General features: G+C 38.4%; 1 protein-coding gene across 1 annotated transcript in view; it reads right to left on the bottom strand.

The window, feature by feature from the left end:
• The window catches only part of LOC115218057 (alpha-aminoadipic semialdehyde dehydrogenase), a 31,465-nt gene extending 15,223 nt beyond the window's left edge, over positions 1 to 16,242 (bottom strand). Inside the window, exons 1-8 of the mRNA XM_029787823.2 lie at positions 15,879 to 16,242; positions 9,386 to 9,439; positions 7,501 to 7,566; positions 6,377 to 6,457; positions 6,137 to 6,260; positions 4,823 to 4,955; positions 3,576 to 3,620; positions 384 to 461 (exon numbers count right to left, since the gene is read on the bottom strand). Coding sequence (XP_029643683.1) covers positions 384 to 461; positions 3,576 to 3,620; positions 4,823 to 4,955; positions 6,137 to 6,260; positions 6,377 to 6,457; positions 7,501 to 7,566; positions 9,386 to 9,439; positions 15,879 to 16,103 — 806 coding nt within the window. The 5' untranslated portion in view covers positions 16,104 to 16,242. The remainder of the gene's footprint in view (positions 1 to 383; positions 462 to 3,575; positions 3,621 to 4,822; positions 4,956 to 6,136; positions 6,261 to 6,376; positions 6,458 to 7,500; positions 7,567 to 9,385; positions 9,440 to 15,878) is intronic.
• Between the last annotated feature and the right edge of the window lie 338 nt (positions 16,243 to 16,580).

Here is a 16,580-nt window from a genome sequence, read left to right as displayed (position 1 = left end):
CAGGCAGAAACTGGTTCATGCAACCAAAAACCAGCAACTTCCATAACCACCATATAACAGGTAGGTCATGGTTGGAATGCTTTTGATTATATATCAGCTCAATCTCTGTTGATCTGAAGCTGAGCAACAACAGAGTAGAAAACAAAATTTTCTTGTTCCTCTGAAGGTTTTTTTGTGATTCATGCCAAATCAAGGTCATAATCTATAACTTGTATAGTTAACAGAATCAAACAAGATTCTTTTTTTTTTATTCCATAATCCTAGCAAATATAATTATACAATAAAACTCTTATTAAAGAAAATATTCTCATTTTTTGAACAAATAATTTGCAATTCTACTGTTTCATGTTTAAAAAAAACAAAAATTCTGTGAAAATATTTACCCAACATCGGCACCACCACAGACCAATGAACTGATAGCACCCGGTAAACTGTTGGCTTCCAATACAGATTGAACAATTCTGGAAAAGAAATTTGGAAAAAAAACTCATCAACTTTATATTACTGAAACAAATGTTCATTTTTTTAAAATATTTCATAAAGAGAATTTAATATATATATTGCATTTGATGACTGGCACCCATGCCAGTGGAGCGCTCACAGCTCCATCCAAGCGGGATCACTGCCAGAGCAGCTGTCTGGCACGTAAAGAGCACCATTTGAGCGTGATTGTTGTCAGCGTTGCCTGAATGGCACTTGTGCCGGTGGCACGTGAACAAAACATTCGAGCAAGGTTGTTGCCAGTGCTGCTGGACTGACTCCTGTGCAGGTGGCACGTAAAAAAACACCATTTTCGAGTGTGGCCGTTGCTAGTACCACCAGACTGGCCCTCGTGCCGGTGGCACTTTAAAAGCACCCACTACACTCTCAAAGTGGTTGGTGTTAGGAAGGGCATCCAGCTGTAGAAACTCTGCCAGATCAGATTGGAGCCTGGCACAGCCATCTGGTTCGCCAGTCCTCAGTCAAATCGTCCAACCCATGCTAGCATGGAAAGCGGACGTTAAACGATAATGATGATGTATCATGTAGATAGATTTTTTCATGTATTAAAAATAGATTTTAAAAATTAGATTTTAAAAAATCTACTTTTATTTTTCAAATCATTGAGAAATATCAGTATGACTATACTGAGCAGGATCTGAGGAAACTAGGATTATCTTTGTAGGAAAATATTATGTAAACAGTTTAAAATTGTAATCGCTGTCTGTTGAGCAGAAGAATAAACATTAGACTCTTCCTCCTCCTCCTCCACCACCACCACCAGCAAGCAAATTTATTTCACATCTGCTGAAGGACTTTTATTCATAATATCTCCTTGCAAATGTCCTTTGAGGCTTGCAGTCATTTTGCATTTGATGCAGCAGAAAATTATTGCAGTAATAGCTTCCATCAACTTGGTCACCATTCATATCCAGGTCTGCTAATCTGTTTTGCAGAACTTGAAACTAGCATTGCTCCAAAAAGGTCACAAGTGACAGAAATCAGTTCACCACGAAGAAGGAAAGCAAGATCTGACATTTTGATCAGAAAATGTCAAGTAGGTCTCCCCCTTCCTTCTACTTTCAAACTATCAAATCACTTGATGAGCTTTTCTTACTATTTTCCCCCATAGACAATCACTAATCTTCTCACAGACTCCCTTCTAAAGAAATAGTGACTGGGTCCCCCAGCCTACGACTTGGATGCATTCATTTTTAAATACATAGCAACACAGAGAAGGATGGAGTAAGTAAATAAAAACATTACATTCTCACAAGTATTATATTAGAAATTTCGTTTTTATTTTCACTATTCATCAACAAATCACACAAAAAAAGTGCATTCCCTCCTAAAACAGTAAAGTTAATTTTCTTTTATTTTACCCTTTAGCATTTAAACCGGCCATATCCGCCCAAAAGTATTCTGCCTGTTTTATATTCAAACTGGTCTTTCACACCAACCCTACAATATCGTTTTAAAAATTAACAGCTACCTCTTCAAAATCTCATAGCTACAAGATAACGCATGATTAGTTCAAAACAATGAGGATAAAAAATTAATTTTTGCAGATTAATGTGAACACTAAAGGGTTAAATGGTAGTGTATTCATCTGCAACAAAATGACAGGAGCCAGTCAGTGGCCCTGGCAACGAGCACACTGGTGACACAAAAATCATTTGATGTCAAGACAAGGAGACATCTCCTATATACACATGATAGGCTTCTTTCAGTTTCTGTCAGTCAAATCCACTCATAAGGTATTGATTGGCCTGGATTTCGGCTATAGTAGAAGACACTTGTCTGAGATGCCCTGCAACAGAACTGAACCCCCAAAATACCATGTGGCTGGAATAGCAAACTCCTTTAACCAAACTGCAAGGGGCCACATAAAAAGCACCCAGTAAACTCTATAAAGTGGTTGGCATTAGGAAGGGCATCCAGCCATAGAAACCATGCCAGAACAGACAATGGAGCTTGGTGCAACCTCTGACCTTACCAGTGCCAGTCAAACCATCCAACCCATGCCAGCATGGAAAACAGACACTAAATGATGAATGATGATTGAGATATGCACATGCATACACACAGAACGAATGAGAGAAATATACTCAATACAGGTCATGGCATTCAGTTTATGAGTTCCTACATCAATGATTCCCTCTATTGTTCTTCAGAGTTTCTCACCAAATGAAAAGACACGGAGAAACAGTGGAATGAATAATCAGTTTCATTTGGATGACTTAGGAAGAAGTGACGAAAGATGATCCCAAGACATCTTCATGAGTGTACTTCAAACTATATGGTTTTGGGTACCATCCTGACTGTATTACATTGAGCCAAGCATTGTCTATAATAGCGTCAAACTGACCAATGCCTTGCAAGTGAAATTAGTAGACAGAAACTGCACAGAAGGTGGCGAGCTGGCAGAAACGTTAGCATGCCGAGCGAAATGCTTAGCGGTATTTCTTCTGCCGCTACGTTCTGAGCTCAAATTCCACTGAGGTCAACTTTGCTTTTCATCTTTTTGGGGTTGATAAATTAAGTACCAGTTATGCACTGGGGTCGATGTAATCGACTTAATCCCTTTGTCTGTCCTTGTTTTTCCCCTCTATGTTTAGCCCCTTGTGGGCAATAAAGAAGAAACTGCACAGCATCCCATCAAAAATGTGTGTGTGTGTGTGTGTGCGTGTGCATTTGTGATTACATATTCTTCCTGTCCTCACACTGACACTGTTAAGGTAACAGTAAGGTTATGTTTACACCTCCCATAAAACGCAGTAGTTTCACCAGTTCCAATATGTGAAAAGCCAGTGGAACTAAAAGTACATTAGTTAAAAAACAGACAAATATTGATAATAGGAAGGACATCCAGTCAATGACTATTGCATCAACAAGTCTCAGCCTCTGACTCATGCCAGCATGGAAAAAAAAAAAAAAACTGACCTAGAACAAATGAGGATGATTATACAAATATATTTTCTGCAGAACTCTAATGGAACACTCAGAGACCATGGCATAAACCAAATGATCAATGAAGATGGCAATAGGTTATATTTTGTCTGATCCAGTTGAGCTGGAAAGCCATTGGTACTTACTTTGTTGTAGCTATACTGGTCAGAGGGGTACTTGGAGCTCCTTTCCTGAAAATAGAAAAATTTAAGTGGGTAAGAATATGCATTATACCTTTATAGAGTTCACTCTAGGAATTTTAATCCTTTTATAGGGAAATTATACTTAAAACAAATGTCATATGGATTTCTTTCAGTTAGACACCAGATATTTTTTCTTAAAAGAGCTATATTAACTAAATTCCAGTAAATTAATCAATTTTAATCGTTTTGCATTGGAAGTAGAAAAAACAAAAACAACCCTCCACCCATCTGAAGTCAACTAATGTTAATTACGAAAACTAAAAAAAAGGTGATAAGAGTAAACCATTTAGTTCTATTCTTCACCATCTTGGCCAATGTCACAGGCTTAATTTTAAATTCTGCCATGGTCAACTTTGCCTGTCATCCTTTCAGGATCGGTAAAATAAGTACCAGTTGAACATTGGGGTCAATATAATTGACTTTCCCTACTAGCCTAAAATTACTGGCCTTGTACCAAGATTTGAAGCTAATATTAATCTTGCCCTTAAGGTGATGAACTGGCAGAATCGTTAGCACACTGGACAAAAATGCTTAGCATTGGAAGTAGAAAAAACAAAAACAATCCTCCACCAATCTGAAGTCAACTAATGTTAATTGCAAAAACGTGCAGGTGGCACGTAAAAAGCACCATTTGGGCGTGGCCACTGCCAGTACCACCAAATTGGCCCTCATGCCGGTGGCACGTAAAAGCACCCACTACACTCTCGGAGTGGTTGGCGTTAGGAAGGGCATCCAGCTGTAGAAACTCTGCCAGATCAGATTGGAGTCTGGTTCACCAGATCTCAGTCAAATCGTCCAACCCATGCTAGCATGGAAAGCGGACGTTAAATGATGATGATACCACCAAGATAAATTCAGTCAGTTATACTCAATTTTTAGCCAATGTGGCCTAGTGCTAGTATGAGAGATCAGTGTTAGTCTGACCCCAGAGTAGACGCCAACCAGAGAAACAAATGCCACGAAGATTAATTTTGCCCTTCTTCTTTACTTTCCATCTCTAATGGAGGTCAGCTCATCCTGACCCCTTATGTAACACAAAAGCAGTTGTGGTAATTATAAGCAGTGTGGTAATTAAAAGCAGTTGTGGTAATTAAAACAGTAACGAATCAGAATGATATTCTAAAACACAACACAAGTTCTCAGAAAATAATTCCAATCTACAATTTATTTGCTAGAAAGGGTTGGCTTACCATAATAGAGTGTTGCCAGTTACCATAGCAATACAAGCATTCCATCCATAGACAGCTACAGGAAAGTTAAAGGCAGTAATAATACCAACGGTTCCAACTGGATTCCACTGTTCGAGTAAGGCGTGACCTTTACCTGAATAAAACAGCAGACAATAAAACATTTTTGGCCCAAGTCCAAAAAAACAAAAAACAAAAAAGCAGCAATATTTAACACACTCATACGTATAAGATAGTAAGAGAGGGGTAAAGAGAAACAGTGAGGGAGAATAAAATGTGTGAAGTGAAAAGATAACCGTAATAACTGAATCAAGAGATGGAGAGAGAGCGAGATGTGGGGCAGTGTTGTAGTAGTACTTATACAGCAGGCTTAACACAAAATGTACTTGAAGTTTAAATGTGAAGCAGTCAATCTCAATGTGAACAAAGGTTGAATAAAAAATAACTGGCCTGATGTTATATAAACCATCTTGCACAACCTTAATGTTTAAAGAAGCTGGCATTACAGCATCACAAATGTTTTGCCAATATTTGGAGCTAATCTGAATTTCTCTGGAAAATGACTAGAATTCTGTCTGTCCATGGAGGAAATATTCTTTAATACTAAAAAATAATGAGTATAGTTTTGGTAGGCTGCAGTATCTTTTAGTTATTGTTTAGGACTAAATTTTGATGGAGGAAACGAGATTAAAGGCAGTCTAGCCATAACCATCCATATGGTGATGGCAAGGTGCCGGTGGCATGTAAAAAGCACCCACTACACTCTCACTCTCGGAGTGGTTGGCATTAGGAAGGGTATCAAGCAGTAGAAACCCTGCCAAATCAAGATTGGAGCCTGGTGCAGCCATCTGGTTCGCCAGCCCTCGATCAAAATCGTCCAACCCATGCTAGCATGGAAAGCAGACATTTAACGATAATGATGATTTTTCTCCAGTTAGTGTGTCTCGGACTATATTGTTATCCAATGGAACCTTCCCTTTTTTTTAAGACAGTGACATGTAATTTGCAGGAGATTCAGCTGCTATCTCTAGCTAGGGTAACCTGGCAAAGGATACCACATAGATTTATGGATAAAAATTAAAACTCTTAAACTGCAATAATTTTAGTAGAAAGCAGTGATTATAAAACATTCCAAGCCTCTTTTGTTGCAGCAATAGCATGTTAATAATCAGCTGGGTTACCCTACAAAGACCCAAAAGATTGAAGGTAATGAAAATTCTTACAGTTCCACAAATAAACTGTGCTTCTCAAGGGCACCTACTTAAGATAAATATTTTAGTAAAGAAGAAATGATTATATTCACTTATATCAACTTACGTTCTGAAGGGAAAACGTGTCCTGCAAACATCCGAGACAATCCCACAGCATAGTCAGCAATATCTATGAATTCCTGCACCTCACCTTCACCTTCAGGCAAGATTTTTCCCATTTCCAAAGACTCCTGAAATATAAAAAAAGAAATAAAATTTTATCCAATTCCAATTAGAATACTGATTCCCAATAAGAATTTAAAAAACTGAATTGAAATGGAATCCAAAACAACAATGACAAACCTACCAGTTTTCCAAGGAGATGTTTTTTGTGTCTCAGGGCTTCACCAATCTGCCTCACTATTTCACCCCTCTGTGGTCCTGGCATCTAATAAAAACCAACAAGAAGAAAGATATTTGTTAATAGTTATTTCATTATATTTTTCTCCTATCTTTTCTAATTTAAACCCTTCTGTACACTAATATCAAACAGTGAGAACATAAGAATAAGTGCTCAACACTGCATTGGTGGATTAAACATGGTGAGTTAACAAGGCTACCATCGATTTCATGTGGAGGGTTTGATAATTGAGATTTCTCTAAGCATGAAACAAATGGTAGCCTTGTTACCCAACAAATAGTGTGTGTGTGTGTGTGTGTGTGTGTACAAGGTCTGATCAATAAGTATCCGGACTGTTGCCATAGTAACGAAGCTAAAGCATGCAGAGTGAAGCCACTTAGCACAGATTGACCTTGAACTCTTCTGTGCATGCACATTAAGTTTTAACATTCTAGCTCACCTCCACCGTTCAAAGCACTGCTTGGAAGGAAGGTGTGTAGCATGTGATCGTTGCATTGACCATGACAGAGAAAGTTGTCATGGCAATACCTGCTCAGAAGCCGACAAAGTTATCAGATGTGCAGATTAGTTACAGTTCAGTTCAGTCCATCATAACTGAAGATTTGAGTACGAGATGCATGTCTGCCAAAACTGCTTTCAGTTGACTAAGAAGACCCTCGGGTTTCAGTTGCACAAGATCTCCCCGACTGTGTTGAGAATGATGAAAACTCTTTGAAAACTTTGCATAGGTCTCTGAGCAGATATCGCCAAGCTTTTGGCAAAATTTGATACAGATTCTCTGCTCATCTTTCTCTGTCTTTGTCAATGCAATGATCACACGCTACACACCTTCCTTCCAAGCATTGCTGTAAACAGCAGAAGTGAATTTAAAACATTAAAACTTAATGCACATGCACAACTGTGTTCACTCTCCATGCTTTAGCTTTGTTACTATAGAAACAGTTCAGATACTTATTGATCAGACTACATATATTATTGAGAAATACATCACAGACTGAGCTACCCACAAATGCTTTATACTTCCAGTGATTTCTACAGAAAAAGAAAAAGAAATTCAATTAAGCGCTTACCTCAACCCAAACATTCCAAGCCTCTTTTGTTGCAGCAATAGCATGTTCATAATCAGCTGGGTTACCCTACAAAGAACCAAAAGATTGAAGGTAATGAAATTTCTTACAGTTCCACAAATAACCTATTTCTTTATTACCCACAAGGGGCTAAATACAGAGAAGACAAACAAGGAAAGACAAACAGATTAAGTCAATTATATCGACCCCAGTGTGTAACTGGTACTTAATTTATCGACCCCGAAAGGATGAAAGACAAAGTCAACCTTGGCGGAATTTGAACTCAGAACGTAACAGCAGACAAAATACAGCTATGGATTTCGCCCGGCGTGCTAACGTTTCTGCCAGCTCGCCACCTTTTAATTCCACAGATAACCTGTGCTTCTCAAGAGTACCTACATAAGATAAATATTTTAGTAACGAAGAAATGAATGGTCAAAAGTGAGCAGAATCTTATCTAAGAACGAGTTCAAAAAAACCTTGAGTCCTTACATCTTTAGACAGTGTTTAAGTCTGATAAGTTAATGAAGTTGTCCAGTAGCAAAATAACTTTTACTTTAACTCACTGACATCAACCTCAGCTGATTGCATATTAATGCTGACATAGCAGGTCACTAATTCATATCTTATCACAGTCCAAAGTCCCGCCTCGTCCAAAGTTCCATCTCTCCTGTAATGGTTTTTATTCAGAGTAATTGATCAAAGTGGCTTTCCTGAACCATGGCATGTGAAGTCCAGGTTTCTTTTGTTCTTTCATTCCTTTTCATGGAATGGATTTCAGACATGGATGTCCTTCCTAACACCAACTTTCTTAAATGTGGACTAGGTACATTTATTCTGCCACTGACACTATAGAGTCATCTCTTATAGGACTAAAGTCTCTTCTATCCTGTATTTCAAAAATAATTTGCCCTATATTCATATGAAAATATAAAATTAAAATACTATGTAACATTGCAATATATCCACTAGCATAGCTAGTAGGGATCAATCCACCCCCAGCAGCACATTTGGGTCTGCTGTAGGCAATATGTGTTCTTTGTGGGGTCCAGGGGTAGCAAACAGAAAAGCCACCCCGAGTAGCACACACTCTAGCTGCACTAGTGAATATATCTTATCTTGGAGTTTTTGTTTGTTTTTTTTTAAGAGAAAAAAAGATTTCATGACATCTAACAAAAGCAATGCATAAACTTATCCCTCAAGGCTATTGTGAAGCAGTCAATCTCAATGTGAACAAAGGTTGAATAAAAAACAACTGGCCTGATGTTATATAAACCATCTTGCACAATCTTAATGCTTAACTAATGTATAAAGAAGCTGCATTATCGTAAAAACAAATGACATACTGCTACACATCTTCGACCCCAAAAGAATGAAAGACAAAGCTGACCTCGGCGGAATTTCAACTCAGGACAAAGATGGACAAAATGCCACTTAGCATTTTGCCCAGTTTGCTAACATTTCTAGCCAGCTCACCATCATCTTCATTGTTTAACATCCGTTTTCCATGCTGGCATGAGTTGGACGGTTTGACAGGGGATTGGCAAGCCAGGAGGCTGCACCAGGCTCCGATCTGATCAGACAATGTTTCTACAGCTGGATGCCCTTCTTAATGCCAACCACTTTGAGTGTAGTGGATGCTTTTTATGTGCCATTGGCACAAGAGCTAGTCAGGTGGCACTAGCATCGGCCAAGTTCAGATGGTGTTTTTTACATGCCACCGGCATTGACCATGTTTGGATGGGGTTTTTACGTGCCACTGGCATGGGGAACCAGTCAGGCGGCACTCACTGGCAACAACCCACGCTTGAACGGTGCTTATTGCGTGCCACCAACAATGACCCACAAATGGTGCTTAAATAAAAACATAAAAATATAGGAAACATACCTGTGTAACTTGAGCAATAGGTAAGTTATTGGCTGGGCACATGGAGGTCACAACCTGAAATGGAAAATTACAAAAATAATATTCAGTTCAAATGTTATGATGATGATGATGATAGTGACAACAAAGGTGATGACATTGATGGCAGTAGTAACAATGACGGTAGTATAGTGGGTGGTGGTGGAAGTGAAGATATTGTCATACAAAACATTTAGAACAAAATCCTTTCCCCGCCACCCCGTGAATTAATGGCGGCTGGTTTCCTGCCACCACCCTTTGATCTGTCAACAAGGCTGAGTAAAATGAGAGTGTGATTTATAACTGAAATCCGAGTACAACATTTATATGTAAACCAGTTTTAATGTTTGTTCTTTTACTTGTTTCAGTCATTTGACTGTGGCCATGCTGGAGCACCGCCTTTAGTCGAGCAAATCGACCCAAGGACTTATTCTTTGTAAGCCTAGTACTTAGTCTATCGGTCTCCTTGGTATCAAACAGTGACTTAAAAAAAAAAATTTTTAATTTAATTTCAAATAAAAGTGCCCCAGCATGACCATAGCTCTCAAGCTGAAACTAGTAAGAGAATAAAAGTGTCTTATTCTAAATAAGCAAACCTAAAAGAGAATCAAGCCATCGCTGTCTTGTCTTATTTTTCAGGTGTGGTATAATCCTCAGTGTGTTATCATTTTATTTGGGGGGGGGGATCTTCAGACAGTAGTGTGTGATTTGAGGAAGATTTAGCTGCTATTCCTAGCAGATTAAGCAACCACATACACATTTTCACTGCCCTTCTCTTTTTCAGCTTCTTAAATAGATCAAGGACAAACAGCAGTGCAGAAGGAAATCAGATAAGAACTGAAGGGGAGTGAGAGGGGCAGGAGAAGGAGTGGCATGCAAACCAGCCAGTAATAAATTATAATATATTAACAATAATGACAGACTTAAGTTTCACTCTACAAAGATAAGAATACATCAAGAATATATTAAGAAACATAATGTATGGGAGACGGTTAATTATGGGGGCATCAGAAACTTTAAAATGGGAATATATGCATTTAAAAAGCTGCCTATATCTCAATGTGTGCGTGTGTGTGTGTATACGCAATGGCCCAGTGGTTAGGGCAGCGGACTCACGGTCGCAGGATCGTGGTTTTGATTCCCAGACTGGGCGTTGTGTGTGTTTATTGAGCGAAAACACCTAAAAGCTCCACGAGGCTCCAACAGGGGGGTGGTGATCCCTGCTGTACTCTTTCACCACTCTTTCTTCTGTTGACCTGCTCGCTTAGCCAGCAGGGTGGCGTCATGTCATTTGAAGGCTAAAAAAACAATGCGAACGCAATGTGACCAGCGATGTGTAGCAACATCTGATGGTCAGGTCGGTCACGTGATCACGTGATATATGTATGTATGGGAGGGGGGGCTCTGAAAGGGGTCTCAGGGAGTAGTGTCCCTGCTTTTCTGGGCTAGTTTTCCACCACATTTCTTAAAAATCATAGTAGAGGCCTTGGTCTCGGGATCACTCATGTCTACAATCTGAACTTGGGGGTAAACAAGGGCATGCTCCCTATAGAAAATCCAGCCCCACTCCCCCTAAAAAAGCCTCATGATAAATAAGGGAGAATGGGCACCAGCAAGCCCAAAGGTTGAGGTGGGCTGCACCTGCCTGCCTCAGTTGCTATGGAACTGAGGTAGACCTGGCCACTCCCATTAACGGGGACGAAACCTGGATTTTAAACACTGGATGATGATGATGATACAAACACACGAGTGTGCACAAGATAGAAGACTACATCTCACCCGACAGAGTGACCTAAACATCAAAACTAATGCCCAATTCTTTACACCTTTGATCACCAAACATAAAGCATAAATGTAAATGGTGATAAATATTGAACTTTTGGTATTAACCCTTTAGTGTTCAAATTACTCTGTTAAATGTAATACATTCTCACTCAAATTGTTTTGAATTAATCATGCATTATCTTATAGCTTTGAGGTTTCAATGATGTGATTGTTTATTTTAAGAATGTCAATGTAGGTTAGGTGTGAGAGGCCAGATATCGCCAGTTTGAATATAAAACATTTAGAATATTTGGGCCGGATATGGCCGGTTTAAACACTAAAGGGTTAACACTGTTTCTCATCTTCATCATCGACCACGTTCGATGGTTTTTTTTTCACATGTCACCGGCACGGGGAGCCAGTCAGGCGGCACTGGCAACAACCCACACATGAATGGCGCTTATTGCATGCCACCAAGACCAATGCCTAATCTGGCACTGAGATTTCATGTATATTGCTAGCAGAGAAATCACTGCCATTTCCAGCTGTTGGGTATCTATCATTGACAAGGCCAAAATCACATGATCTCGTAGTCCTGGTGGTGGTTGATTATCTCCCACTAGCAGTATAAACAAGAGTGCACCACTAGTCCATATGAGAGGTTCTCTCATGGTAACTGTTGCAGTATTCTGTGTTCTTACACAACATCCACTTTTAAGGGGTGATAAATATTACTTTAGATATTATTAATACTGTTTCTGACTACTAATTATTTTTTTCTCTTAAAAAAAACTGTGAAAAATGGAAACAAGAAATTGAGTAGAAACAAAAAGAAGCCTCAGCTGTGGTTACAAAATTTGTTTCATAACCATGTAATAGTTTCATAGCATAGGCCCCACTGTGACATTTTAAGTGTCTTCTACCATAGATGGTATTCTGTTTTATACACAAACCAGATCTGGCCTCTCACACCTACCCTACAATCCTAATGGCTTCACATCATCATCATCGTTTAACGTCCGTTTTCCATGCTAGCATGGGTTAGACGGTTCAACTGGGGTCTGGGAAACCAGAGGGCTGCGCCAGGCCCAGTCTGATCTGGCAATGCTTCTACAGCTGGATGCCCTTCCTAACGCCAACCACTCCGTGAGTGTAGTGGGTGCTTTTTATGTGCCACCTGCACAGGTGCCAGACGAGGCTGGCAAATGGCCACGATCAGATGGTGCTTTTTACGTATCTTCACTATCGGAATAAAAATTAGTAGCTTTATTTATTCATCTGGCCATAAGGCAGCAACTACTCAACGTCAAGTAGTTATTTTATTGAGATATAATTTTGTTCAAACCATGAGTATTAGTTCTAAATCTATTTTAATTATTCATGGCATGTTAAAAACACCATTCGAGCGTGATCGTTACCTGCGTCGCCTCACTAGCACTTGTGCTGGTGGCACATGAAAAAAAAACATTCGAGTGAGGTCGTTGCCAGTGCCACTGGACTGGCTCCTGTGCAGGTGGCACATAAAAAGCACCATTTGAGCATGGCTGTTGCCAGTACCGCCTGACTGGCCCTTGTGCCGGTGGCACGTAAAAGCACCCACTACACTCTCAGAGTAGTTGGCGTTAGGAAGGGCATCCAGCTGTAGAAACTCTGCCAGATCAGATTGGAGTTTGGTGCAGCCATCTGGTTCGCCAGTCCTCAGTCAAATCGTCCAACCCATGCTAGCATGTGAAGCAGACGTTAAACAATGATGATGATGATGATTTATTCAGCTGGCCATAAGGCAGCAAATACTCTACTTCAAATAGTTATTTTATTGAGATATAATTTTGTTCAAACCATATGAGTATTAGTTCTAAATCTATTTTAATTATTCATAAACATAATTATACTGTCGTTTGTACGAAACAAATGGTTAGACAACAGTAGAAAACCATGCCTCAGTAAAAGTGGCAATGAAAGCAACGAACACATTCTTGAAGAGAAGCAAGAATGTGTGTTGAATAGAGACAAGCTACCTAGAGTAGAGGCAATAGAAGTACCATTAAGGAAATAAAAAAAAAATAGGACAATAAGGACATTGTAAAAAATAATTACTAAAGTGTTGAAGGTTTCAAGCTATCAAGTTACATAGCTATTATGTCAGCAAGATAAGGCAGCAAGCTGGTAGAAACACTAGCATGCCGGGCAGGCGAAATGTTTAGAGGTATTTTGTCTGTCTTTACATTCTGAGTTCAAATTCTGCAGAGGTTGACTTTGCCTTTAATCCTTTCAGGGTCGATTAAATAAGTACCAGTTAGGCACAGGTGTCGATATAATCGACTTAATCCATTTGTCTGTCCTTGTTTGTCCTCTCTATGTTTAGCCCCTTGTGGGTAGTAAAGAAATAGGTATTTCATCTGTCTTTACATTCGAGTTCAAATTCCGCTGAAGTTGACTTTGCCTTTCATCCTTTTAGGGGTCGATAAATTAAGTACTAGTTGCATACTGGGGTCGATGTAATCAACTGGCCCCCTTCCCCAGAAATTTCAGGTTTTGTGCCTAGAGTTGAAAAGATTATGTTAGTAAGATAAGCAGAAACAATGATTTCTGGTGTATCACTATTATCATGTAACATAAAGGCAAAGATGTTTAACCCTTTAGCATTTAAACTGGCTATATCCAGCCCAGGATATTCTGTTTTATACTCAAACCAGATCTGGCCTCTCACACCTACCCTACAATCCTAAAAATAAACAATCCCATCATCGACATCTCAAAGCTATAAGATAATAACATGATTACTTCCAAATAAGGTGAATAAATAAGCCTTACATTTGACAGAGTGATCTGAATGCAAAAGAGTTAAAGACGATCAACCATAGAGACTTGAAATGGGAGCAAATTTTTTAAATAATTCAAAATGTTGGGAAAGTTAAAGCAAGGTAGTATATAGCTTAGATGACCTGTATTTGGGGTTTGTACAAGGACATGGAATTACAGAGGCTATATTTTTGCTATATTTTTGGCATAAGTTCTTGGATTAGCATAAACTAGTCTACTTTGCAGTACTACTTGAGAACAGTGGTTCCGGTGCGCGCACTCGCGTAGTCGCGCATCCCCGCTAGCTAGTCGTGACTAGTTGATCCTTACTTTGTGTTTTTGTGTGTTATTTACTTTGTTTAAAAAATTATTTGTGTTTTTGTGTTTTATTTACTTTGCTAAGGTCGTCGTAGGATCGACTAGTCACGACTAGCTAGCACGGATGCGCGGCTACGCGAGTGCGCGCACCGGGACCACTGTTCTCAAGTAGTACCCTACTTTGCATTCATTTGTCTGATAGAGAGGGGAAAAACACTAGAGAGAAAGGGGTCGTGAGATTCATTCAAATCATGCTTCAAGTTTATGACTGGTAACGAATCCAAGGATGAATTTTAGTAAATACGTAGGTGCTTAATGAGGATCTGTTTTTATCATTCCATCACAGTAACTATGTGAGATGTTCTTGGAGATAATAAGAATAGATATCAATACAGGTTATCATTGAGAATATAATGTTAACAACTTAGCTCTTATTAGAGTCTGTCGAAGAATTGTAATAACAGGGCCTGGAAGCGTGGGCTTGAATCCAAAAGCCCAAACTATTATTAACACTTTAAAGACCAATGTATTAATTTGTAATAAAAACGCTAATAATTCGAATTTTCTGTATTTTGAACACTGATTTTTAAAACACATCGAAAAAGAGTAGAAGTTTTAGGATTTATGAGGTGGGGGTGTAAAAAGGAAAATTTTCGGAAAATTCCAAGCAAAAAAACAAAACAAAAAAAAACGAAGGTTATCATAGTTTATACGGAGTTCTTAAACCAGAATTCTGCCACTTGCTTAAGTACCTCATAACTTTGATTTTTTTTAATTTTCAGAAGATCGCCAATTTTTGCGAATTTGTGCTCGACACCCGGAAATTCATGCGATTATGAAAAAAAAAAAAAAAATTATTTTTTTAAACACCCTTCCCCCACGAACAGAATTTAACAACGTTGCAATATGTTTGAAATTAATCGATTTTTATGTTGATTAATAATAATAATAATAACGAAAGCTAACCACTAATTATTTAGAACATATGTAACGTATAAGGAAATAGGCAACGTCGAAGAACCAACTACTTCAAAAGATTTTAACACTGATTTCTTATATTAATTAATTTCGCATTATACTATTCATATTGATCAATTGTATTCCAGGACAACAATTTTTGTTGTTGTTAATATTGAAATCAAATACTATTTAGTTCAATAATTGGGGAAAAAAATTGGTTTTGATTTTCTTTTATTTATTTAATTCTTTGCCATTCATTACCCTATTACAACAATAACTTCATTATAGAACTTAATTAAAGAAATGCTTTACCTAATTCTCTGGCTGACACGTAAATATTCTAAGTTGTTCTTTTCTTTTTTGCAAACATAACACGCACGCATGCATATTAGATATTTGTTTCGAATGCCTAACTTATCCGTAGAATTATGATTAAAATTAATTTTAAGATAACATTATAAAGTTTTCATTTATTTATATTTAATTAATACATCGAAATTAAATGGGAACAGAAAGCGGGAATTATATGCATGGAATTGTGAACATGAGGAGAACAAAAGAGGAGGGAGGCTTTTGTTTGACAGGGAAAAAAATGCCCTTTCTGCTGCAGAAAATAATTTTTAAAACATCCTACCTCGCCACTGCCGCACCAAGACTTGCCAAAATAAACACCATGGTTATGGGACGAAAGTCCTAATTCTTTTAACCAAGAATATTTGGAATCGTTGATTAGAAATTTGTCCATGTTAGTGACTGACAACGACAGCAAACGAGAGGAGTTTCTGAAAGCCGGGCCGATAGATCTGTGTAAGAGAGGAACACAGATCAGTTGAGACACACGTGTGATAGTAGCAGCCATCGGGGGAAGGCGATGAAGCAACTTGCCAACCTTCGTTTTTATGTCTTCTCTGGCAGAGGTCGGTCAATATATACACAGAGAACAATTACAATTCCATTCATTGGTCGACCGATCTAAACTAAATACACTTCCATAAACAGGAATAAGCTCATTTCTGAATCACTACAAATATATATTTTATAATTTATTGCATTCAAATTTGTATTTTTTTATTAATTAAAATCCAATTAATTAATTGACAAAGAGATGACCAACAAGGGAGACTATTCTAGATACACTACCTTCCAAATGTATTTTGTCTCGAAGAAACAGGTTCCCTTAATTATCCAATATTTTCTTAATAATTATTTAATCATTATTTGCTTCTATGATGATTAAGTGACATAAGTAATAGAGGACCAAATGCCGTACAGTGCTGAGCTGGCAGAAACGTTAGCACGCTGGGCGAAATCCTTAGCAGTATTTCGTCTTTATGTT

The sequence above is a fragment of the Octopus sinensis genome, linkage group LG12 (genome assembly GCF_006345805.1).
Source record: "Octopus sinensis linkage group LG12, ASM634580v1, whole genome shotgun sequence".
In the NCBI taxonomy this organism is placed as follows: Eukaryota; Metazoa; Mollusca; class Cephalopoda; order Octopoda; family Octopodidae; genus Octopus; species Octopus sinensis.
This window is presented reverse-complemented; position numbering and strand designations above follow the sequence as displayed.